General features: G+C 38.1%; 1 protein-coding gene across 1 annotated transcript; it reads left to right on the top strand.

Annotated features, from left to right (window-relative positions):
* The first annotated feature begins 729 nt into the window (after nt 1-729).
* Nucleotides 730-4,866, top strand: tmem170a (transmembrane protein 170A). The gene is made up of 3 exons (XM_082540263.1): nt 730-1,034; nt 1,683-1,853; nt 3,514-4,866. Exons 1-3 carry the CDS (start codon nt 920-922, stop codon nt 3,642-3,644), a joined length of 417 nt encoding a protein of 138 aa, XP_082396389.1. The 5' UTR covers nt 730-919; the 3' UTR covers nt 3,645-4,866.
* The last annotated feature ends 5,914 nt before the right edge of the window (nt 4,867-10,780 follow it).

The following is a 10,780-nucleotide window of genomic DNA, read 5'->3' as shown; positions in this document are numbered from 1 at the left end:
TTGAAGACCAGCACCACATTTTGCACAAAACCTCTAGTATCACCGAGACCTAATTAGCAGCGTTACGGTAAATGTGAGAAATCATTGTGTTTAAAGTTAAGAGGTTTTAAGATGTTTCTCCATTAGAATTTTTGGAGTTGGCGCATCAGGGGTTGCAGTGTTTAATTGCTCATGTCAGACCACATGACACACTTGTGCTTCCAGTGTAAATGATAAACACGCCTTTGTCATTGTGCCGGTTTTAAAACCGAAAACTGAGTTTTCCTACGCGGCTTCAAACCATCCTCCTAACGGTTATTTCGCTCCGGAAGTTGTGGTGTGTGCGTAATATACACAAACGATGAGGATGAGAGGAGCCTCCATGGTTGTTTCTCTGCTGCATTATTTGAACACTGCCCCCAAGCGACATACACGTGGAAGAAACCACACTAAACCTGCTTACACACAAGAACTTATAATCAACAGATGAAATGTTAACATTGAAATAGCATAAGATTTACAAGTCATCTATTACAAACTACTCAAAAATGTACTATGCTGCCAAAGAATATAAAAAATTGTGGTCTTAATGTGCCTTCCTATCATTCCTATCATCACAGAATCTATGTCCGAATAAAAGCTGCTATAACGACACCCCCCCAATCAATAAAGACGAATATCGATTGAACATTAAATGGTTATTATTAGTTTAATTGTTAGTTGTATAATAGCTCGATCTTTGCACTGGTAGGAGTGCGTTGCCTGACAGACTGCACTCTGGGTAAAACCCTCCCATCTACGTCAAAACAGCAGCTTGGTTAGCTCTTGCTAGCTAACCTGACGCTAGTTAGTGGTGCGTCAGGTTCACCAACCAACTTTAATGGTTTTTCGCGTCTGTAGGCCATCTTTGCTGTATGCAGTGTCTATTTTGTTATGAGACATGCAGGATAGGTACAACGAAATAGGCTTTGTCCAGCAAATACTCGGTTTGAATTTGGTGCCGAGAAAAAATAGTACAAACCGAGGCAATGACACATCTCTCAGCGACTTCTCAGGTGGGCTAATGTTTGGTAGCTTTTCAGCTAGTCTTTATGTCTTTGCTGTCTACCTATGCTAAAGTATTTGACTGAAAAAGAAGCCATTTAAAATGTACTGCGAACAGAACCTGTCACTATGGGTCATTAGCTAGAGGCTAGTTTATACGCAATGTTGTTGGAGTAGTTGGTGAAGCTAGCTAACTTCTACTTTGTCTAAGCGATTGTTGGGTAGTCAGAAGTCTGCATATTGTTTTGTAATTTGAGAGTCTCTAATGTTGAAGACCTGTGTAAATGATACTGTTAAATTCCACTGGTCATGGCTCTTAGGGTATGACCATTGAGTAGTGTCTTCAGTCTCTATGTAGATTTGACAAATGAAATGTGCGCTGGTGTTCTGCCAGAGTTATTTTTCTGTGACACTGAACACAGCAATCATTTTGCGTTGGTGTGTTACTAGTTGTTAAACAATGAAGATCTAGAGTTCTCCTTAATGTTTAGTCAAGTCACAAACTGGTCCTCATTAAGGATTCAACATCATTGTCATGTTTTTTCAGTGAACCACTGTCACCCCTATGGAAATAAATCAAATAAATACATTCGTGGTTATGTAATATGTTCACTGATTGGCATGAAGAGATGCATAACTGTATAATTGTGTTTTCCCAGAGATGTGGTATGGCGTGTTTCTGTGGGCAGCGGTCTCCTCTCTTGTGTTCCACCTGCCTGCAGCTTTACTGTCCCTAGCCTCACTGCGCCAGCACAAATTTGCCCGGTTCATGCCCATTGCGATCCTCCTCATGGGCATTGTGGGACCAGTGTTTGGGGGAGTCCTAACTAGTAAGCCTTTTACCTGCATGTGCTGTTGTTGTTTTAATGTATGTATTTTTGAATTTTTTAAAATGAATGATATAACTATTTGTGATTACATTTATTTCAGCATTTATTAAAAAGATTTGTATACCCGCATATTATAAAATAGAAGGTATTTTCAGATGCTTCCTTGTTTCCTAAGTATCACCACAGCAGATTAGTCCACACAGGAGGACATGAACTTGTGTCCGTCTGAGCCTGATCTCATACGAGGGATGTATTGCATGCTAGGCAGATGCCTTTGTGTTTTCCCCAATGTAAAAGAACCGAATGAATTGGACCATCACTGAGCAGTGCTGCTGGAAACCTGTTCAGTATGCAGCCAGTTCATTTAAGCTTCCACAGTGTGTGGGTCTACTAGTCTCAATCTCAAGTGTTTACAAATAGGACTCAATGTGTAAATTAGTATCGCTGTAGCTGAATTGGGTTGTGAGCACACCACAATGGTTCTTAATGAAATACTGAATCTTAAGATGGATCAAAGCATCAGGAAATTTTGCAGTTTTTAAGATTCATAATAGATGATAAGTTCTGTATTTTCTCCTGAACTTTTATTTAATGTTTCCCAAGTCAGTCACTTAAGCTTGAGTTAGTTTCCAGAGTGCATTTGCTTGTTTCACTGTAGTTTTTGTTCATGTTTAGTTGTTAAGTCTTCAATATTTTCAGTGCTACTTGTAGTGTCTTATTTTAATGACTTCGGAGGTGTCTGATAGCCATATGTTATTCTGAAGTTCAAAATGGATATTACTGCAATGTTTATTCATTTAATTTTGAAGGCAGGTGATTCACGAGTCTCAATAAGCAAACGCACAAAATCCTGATTGGACAAGTCGTGATAACAAATTTAAACAAAGTAAATGCATATTCTTAAAAAAAGTGCATTATTATTATTACAGTGAAAAGATTAAGAGAACTAGGGATATTCTTTTTATTATTATTATTATTATTATTATTATTAATTCAGTAAAAATCTAATTAGATTTTCTTTAAGAAGTGACACAGTCTACATTCAGTTGCAAATTTGATATTAATCCACCTGTTTCCCCTGATGATGGTAGGCTAAATCATCCATGCCCCACTTTCTCTCACATCTGACAGTAACATAACGTGTTGTCGTCTGTACCTTCCCCTCTCTGGTCTGCTCACCTGACAGCAGAAATGGAACAAACTAGGACTATTTTATGACATCCAAGAATCTTACACTGAGACACACACAGGCTGCCCTTACGGGACAACGTTTATGGTTACAAACATCCCCTAATTAGGGCATGAGCTGTACCAGGCAACCCTGAATACCCAACAACCCACAACTCTTTCTATTTAAAGCTCAGAAAACCCCAAAAGAAAACATGATTGTAAGTACAATAACTTCTTGAAATTTTAGATAATGAATAATAATGATATGTAGTGAATACATTGACCAAACTAATGGTTATTATGATTTTTGCAGTAGTCAAGCCTTACATTCAGACCCCAAGTGTGAGGTTCTGATTAATTGTTGCTTATATCAGGAGGTCAGCAGGCCAAAAGGTGGTTTGTCGGCAGAGCTCTGCTTATCAGTAAGTCAGAAGCCAAATTGGAAAACACACACGCTTAATAATTTTCTTTCTTTCTTTTCTTTTTTTAGGTGCAGCCATAGCAGGTGTGTACAAGGCAGCAGGGAAGACGATGATATCTTTGGAGGCGCTGGTGTTTGGTGTCGGGCAGTCGTTTTGTGTTCTCCTCATCTCCTTCCTCAGGATACTTGCAACCCTTTAGCAGTGCTAAGTTTGATGTGGACTTTCTGGTGAATACTGGCAAGAACAGTCCAGTCTGGGTTGTGATGTCATTTTCTATGGGTGGATTTTTTTTCTCAACTATCAAGAGAAAGGCAATGTGTAAATTGATGGAGTGTACGCTATACAGCACTGAATGCTCTAGGTGTTAAATCATTTGTATGATATTGACTGTAGGACAGCATGTTGCTACATTCACATCCAGGCCTCCCCATACTACATCCAATGAAAGTTACTTAGCATTGTCCCAAGTTTTTTCTAAAGTCAGGTGTCGAGCTGAAATTCTCAGTTTAGGAGTCTGCGCTTTCAAACGTAATGTGAAAGCAGCAATATGCTGTTCTCGAGTTAGCAGAGCAGTTCAGCAGCAGGATGACACTAACCTCTCTCAGGGGCTGTGTGAGAGCGTGTGTACGTTTGTGCGCACACGTGTGTGTGTGTGTGTGTGAGAGAGAGCGTGCGTGCATGTGCGCATGCATGCACATTTCTCTGCCAGAGTGACTGCATAGAGATAGAACAGCAGATGGGCTGTTGTACTGTTAAAATGGGGAGATAATGGTTATATGCAAGGTTAATGCTTTTTCTCTTGAGGCCTTAATTTCTATTTTCTACTTTCCAAAGTGGTGTTTATCTTCAGGGCTATCTTTCCTTAATTCTTTGTCCTGCTGCTCCTTGGGTTCTCTCTGGTGTTTTTGGTTGACATTTTTTTTGACTGCCTGTGTGTTAATAATAATACTTCCAGGTTGGTTAGAAGCACCTATATGTCTCCCTCTATTCCTCTCAGCTTATGTCTTTCACACAGGGATACAGTGGAGATGCTGTTATAAAGCTGATTGTTAAGTTCATAGCCCTGAAAATGCAGCCTGTGTCTTCAGAGCTTCTCTGTTCACCTTGATTGTTCTGTCTTTAGGCTTGATGGAGGAGGGCGAAGATTATCAGATTGCTAAATCAACAGAAAGTGATAAGTTTTTAATCTTTTAGCTCTTTGAATGATAGTGTGTTTTTAAGGGTTATTTTGTAACAATGAACTGATTTGTATATATTCAAAATTGTTTCCAGGTCTTTGTACATTTTCAGTCTTTATGATTAAATATAAATAATTTTCTGCACTAAATGTGCATGTATAAGTTTCCACATTGTGACAGCTTTTTGGTTGATTTTGGTATCTGAGAGGTGCATTTACAGTAAACTCTACAAGTAAAACACAAGTCATTATGTTTACTGTGTGTATATATAAGTAACTATGTCACAAGTAATTAAGATGGAAGAAATGTATTTGTTTTTACAGGAATGAGGTGTGATATGGTCAGAAGCTTCTTCAACCTCTGTACACTATATAGGGCTCTAGGGGCTCAGACCAGTAAATGAGCTGTGGACCCTACAGGTCCATCTAATTGGTCCTAATATAACATTAATTGCATAAAGCAAAAAAAAGTTGAAGACTGACTCACAATCCTGTACAAAAAGAAAAAAAAAGATTCAAAGGTCTCCTCAAGCAGGCAGGAAAAGGTCAAGAAAGCCACTAAGATGTCTAAGCCATTTCCAAAGGATGACTCTCTCTTAATTTACTTTGTTTATCTATAGTTTTGACTGGAGTCCACACAAGGTTTAACTATTATTGACATTTAGCATATCTGCACCTTGCTATAGACTGTATATGATGTTATAAGTTTTCAAAATGAAGCCAAGCCATGAAAGTGCCTTAAAGATGCTCTTCTTAAATTGTTAGCAGGAGCCTTTTCCACTGGTTCCAAGAAATCTGGTTCTGTCCACTCTGAGAAAATGCACGAGTTCCTTCAGGTTCTCAGTCACATCCACCTCGTGCTTATCACATCCCAGTTACAAAAACCAAGGGTGACTGCTGAATGCCTGACTCGAGTCATAATATTTATACTCACACGTTCAAGGTTTTTAGCTTGTACAGGTAAAACAGTGCAATAAATGTATTACTGGGCATAACTCCAATCTTATAACGCATTTTACTATTTTTAATAACTGACTGTTTGGTAAGTCTGGCTTTTTTTTGATAATTACTTGCTGTACAGTAAAGATGACAGCTAAAGTCTCCTGTTACATATTAAATGATTTCTGCTTGTCCTGCAAGACCTCAGTGGATCGTTTAATACTGTTGACCATAATATATTTTATTTTTTATTACAACATTTAGTGCATGATGTAGATATTAAAGGTACTATACTGCGGTGGTTTGAATCATCTGTCTAATATGCTCCCATTTGGTCATGTAAGTGGAGTCTTCTTCTCACACTAAGGTTAATTATGGAGTTCCACATGGTTCCATGCTAGAACCACTTCTGTTTACATTATACACGTATGCTTACTCTGGGTGGCATTACCTTGTCTTCCAGTAACACTGTGAGGAATCTGTAAGTCATTTTTGACTAGGATAGATCCTTAAATGTGCACATTAAACAAATATATAGGACAGCTTTCTTTCAATATCCTGTTTCATAGGGTTCAGGCTTCTTTTCTGTGAAACCAGCTCAGTTTTGGAGCCCTCTCCACTTTTAAAATTAAGCTTAAAACTTTCCTTTTTAAAAAAAAAGCACATAGTTGGGGCTGAATCAGGTGAATCTGAATCCTTCCTTAGTTATATTCCAATATTCCTAGGCGTCTGCGGGCTTCCCATGATGCATTTTTTTCCTTTGTTTCTTCTTCACTCACCTTATTATTCTGTTTATGCACCAATCTGCATTTAATCCTTAGTTATTATTAATCTCTGTCTGTCTTTTACAGCATGTCCTCATTTTGTTTTCCTCCCCTCACCCCAACTGGTTGTGAGCATGTTTCTGACAGTTTTTTCTTCCTGTTAAAGGGGAATTTTTCCTCCCCATTATCACCAAACCACTTGCTCAACGAGGGTCCTACGATTGTTGGGGTGTTCTGTGTTTGTTTGTTTGTTTGTTTTTAATTATTGTAGGGTGTTTCGTTTACTGTAGAATGTGCCATGAGGAGCTATATAAATAAAATCGAACTGATGTCCAGCAGGGGCATTCCATCTGAAATCATTATAGGCCTTCTGCTCAACCATCATGCTTGGTTGAAACTTGGTCATGAAAAAAGACAATGGTAAAAAGCACAGCAACAGAATGGCAAAAAACAAAAGAATCAAGGTACAGACCTCAACCCAGTTGAAATAATGTGGCACTCTTAAGAGAGTGGTATATAAATGAACACCTGAAAACCTCAATGAACTGAAGCAACATTGTAAAGGAGGGTAGGCCAAAGTTCTCCACAATGATGTAAGAGGCTAATATTCAGAAACAAAACAATTACTTTCAGTCATTGCTGCTGCATGTGGTTCTACAACCTATGGGACCGTGGGGTGTACTTAGCTTTTTATACAATGTTCCACAATGTGGAAAATAAATAATAGTGACACTGTATATGTCATATTTTGCTAGTTAATCAGTGGCTGTATTTACCTAATTTTAATGCCTGGTATGTACCTGCTAATTATTTATTTCTTAGAATTAAAAGAGGGTGTACTTTCTTTTTCATGATTGTAGACATTTGTTTTCCCTTGAATATTTTTGCATTTAATAGTTTCCACTTGGATGTGATTTTTAGATATTTCAGTTATTTATTTCTAATTATTCCTCACATTTTAGTGTTTTGTTTTTTTCCTGCCAGAAACAGGCCTGCATACAGGCCTTAATGCAGGTTAGTCGAACACTTTAACCACTTGACTGCTGGGATGGTTTTTTACAATAAGGAGATGTGGTGTCAGAATGCCAAATCTGATGGACAGTCACACTGTCAGAAACACCAGGCAAACTCGATGACGGGATACAATTAGAGATGTCAGGTTAATGCTAGAACAGAGCAAGATATTTCACACATTCATGGGCTGTATATGTTCTGATTTAAAGGGTTTAAAGCTTACATTTATTAGAGGAAATAAGGAACCCGTGGTTAATAGTTTCATGATAGAAGATGTTTCAACTAAATTGTTAGTGTCTTAACGTTTTTTTGTCTTTTGTAGGTTGGGGCACAACCTACTAAGCATTGTTGCTGCATTGTTCCCTTTGTGGCCACAGTTTATCCATCTTTTGATGACCACTTCCAGTGTAATAATACACCATGTTATAAAGCACAGATTATCTCAAACTGGTTTCTTGAATGTGACAATGAGTTCATTGTGTTAGGTGGTCTCCACAATCACCAGATCTCAATTTAATAGTGCACCTTTGGATGCAATGGAGCGACAGATTCAGGACATGGATATGTATCTGACAAAACCGCAGCAACTGCAGGATGCTATCAGTTTGGGTCAATATGGACCAAAATCTCTGAGGAATGTTTCCATGGCATAGATTCAATGTTTGTTTGATCTGTACCATGAAGAATTAAGTCAATTAAAAAGACATAAAGGGGGTTCAACCCAATCCTGGCAAGGTCTCCATGACTCTTTAAAACCAAGTGTATTTGATACCTGAGCTTTTGTGACTTCCACAGTGTAAAAGTCTCACCCCCACCCAAAACAAAATAAACTGCATTCTACATCTTTAAGGAATAAATTGCCTGATGTAGCAAACATGATGCAAATTCACACTCCTATATGCAAGTTAACATTTAATTTGTTTTTAAAATTTTGTCAGAAGGTTCAGTCCAAAGGCATGCAGTAAGTGGGGTTAGGTGAATTGGGAACTCTAAATTGCCCATAGGTGTGAATGGTTGTCTGTCTCTGTTAGCCCTGCAACAGACTGGCGGCCTGTCCAGGGTGTACCCTGCCTCTGGCCCTATAGGTGAATCCAATAGATCATCTTGTTCCAATGCAATGTTTTGCTTGAAAATCTTTGGTCATTTATGTGGATTATAGCACATCCAGAGTTCGTGCTCATAGAGCTTCACTTGTTCCACATTTTGTCATGTTACATGTCATGCTTATTCAAAAATGGATTAAATTAATTTTTCACCTCAAAATTCTACACACAAAATTAGTAAATGACTGTCCCAAAAACCAAAATGGAAATACACACAAGTATTTCTAGTCCTTGCAAAATAGAACTGGGAGACCAGTAAGGGTCAAGGGAAAGATGAATGTCGCCATGTACAGAGATATCCTTAATGATACCCTGCTCCAGAGCACTCTGGACATCAGATTGTGGTGAAGATCTAGCTTCTAACAGACAAACAACCGTTAACACAGCCAAGATAACAAAGAATGGCTTTGGGACCACTCTGTGAATGTCCTTTAGTGCCTTAGCCTAATGTCTTTTAGGCTAAGTGCCTCAGCCAGAGCTCAGACTTGAATCCAGTCTACCTGAAAATGGCCATGCACCGATGCTCCCCATCCAATGTGATAGAGCTTGAGAGGTTCTGCGAAGAAGAATGGGAGAAACTCCCCCAAAATACATGTGTCTGCCTATATATATATATATATATATATATATATGCATATATAATATTTGTAAGTGTGAGTGTAATTTTTTAGTAATACATTTGCAACAATTTTAAGCAAGCTTTTTTCACTTTGTCGTTGCTGTGTGTACAATTTTTAAGGTGAAAAATGATTTAAATCCATTTTGGAATAAGATTGTAACATGAAAAAATGTGGAGCAAGCGAAGATCCATGAATGCTTTCTGGATGCACTCTATGTTTAAGATTTACCCTCCCCACGCTCCACAACAGGGCACTGGACCTCTCCCAGTTCAAAAACGATTAAAACTGCATGAACATGACAAAGATCCATAGCTATTAACCCAGTATCCAAAAGACCCAGATTGCAGTTTGATCAAGTATCGACTGGGTTGGTGGAGGCATAGTTTATTTACAAAAGCTACTCAAAGCTGACTTTGAACCTAACAGACGGAGTCAATGATGTGTTGAACAGAGAGAATTTATAACTGAAAGGTATATTTTTTTTTACAAAGAGTTAAATTGCCTTAAGATAATTTTAATACGTAGTAATAAGTTCATAAAGTAGCTGTAATATTGTCTAAATATTGAACATTGTTTTGTAAAATGACTTCTACCTTTTACTTCAGTAAAGAGATGGTATATTACTTTCGCCACTTTGTAATACAGGACACTATTAACAGCACACTGTTAATGTCATTTAACAATAACAGTTTTACTGCTGTAGACAGATGGGGTATTCAAACATACACTAAGTGCGCCTCCTTCTGGTCACACTGAAGTACTGCTGGTGTTTGGAGAACAGCCGAAAGAGCAGTGTTCACTCCACCTACACGTTGGGAAAGCTGATGTTTTTTAAACACATTTTATTTATGCTTTGATGGTATTGTGCATGTAAAAAAACAAAATCGGCATAAAAAAGAGAAAAAATGTACACCCAGTCTCCTCTACACTGCAGAATGACGACTGATGGTGAAGCCTATACAAGCTTGTCGTAGGTCGCTAACCTTGCTGAACCTTGTGTGGTTTCTCATTTAATAAAAAAAAACGTGTTCGCTTTGAGTGTGACTACACAGTTGCGCAGGATTTATATCACGAAGTAAGTAAAACCTGCATCCTATAATTCATACAACTGGAACATTTTGGTGGCTTTCATTGAAATATACAAACTTAATAAAAAGGGTAAAAAGTGCTTAATTAGTATCCTGGGACGCACATAATGACAAATGTAACAGTGAATATAATTGTTTGCATTGGAAATGTCACTGTTTTTTTTGTTTTTGTTTTAAGATTTGTTCCACAAGTGCTGCATCTGCAATGCCATTATGTGGATCTAAAACCAAATGAAAACAGACTGGATCTATGTGACTGTTTTATTTTAACAATTGCTCTGAATTTCTTCAATCCCTCCTCAGACAAAAGAGAATAAAAGTGAAACTAATAAAAACTTCAAACATTTCAAACAAGTAACTAAACAAAATTTGGAAAAAGGCACTCTGAAAACTAAACTGGGACTAATGTCAAATTAAAATCTAAATGCAGAAATAAAAACTGATGAACACCACATTATAACACCTGTGTTCCTCTGGACCCACCTTCCATCTGACCAGGTGGTCAGACTGGGCAGCATCACCTCATCCCCCATCACACTGAACACTGGTGCTCCACAGGGGTGTGTACTGAGCCCTCTCCTGTACTCACTCTACACCTACGACTGCACAGCCACTAACAGCTCCAACATC

This window comes from Aulonocara stuartgranti (genome assembly GCF_965226115.1).
Source record: "Aulonocara stuartgranti genome assembly, chromosome: 7".
In the NCBI taxonomy this organism is placed as follows: Eukaryota; Metazoa; Chordata; class Actinopteri; order Cichliformes; family Cichlidae; genus Aulonocara; species Aulonocara stuartgranti.
Note: the sequence above shows the minus strand (reverse complement) of the source record. Positions and strands in the feature narration are given on the sequence as shown.

Bases quoted from the DNA above. Each gene is read 5' to 3' on its own strand.
- tmem170a (XM_082540263.1), top strand. From the start codon at position 920: ATGCAGGATAGGTACAACGAAATAGGCTTTGTCCAGCAAATACTCGGT. The intron at 1,035-1,682 runs GTGGGCTAATGT...GTGTTTTCCCAG, and splicing joins ATCTCTCAGCGACTTCTCAG to AGATGTGGTATGGCGTGTTT. The intron at 1,854-3,513 runs GTAAGCCTTTTA...TTCTTTTTTTAG, and splicing joins GTTTGGGGGAGTCCTAACTA to GTGCAGCCATAGCAGGTGTG.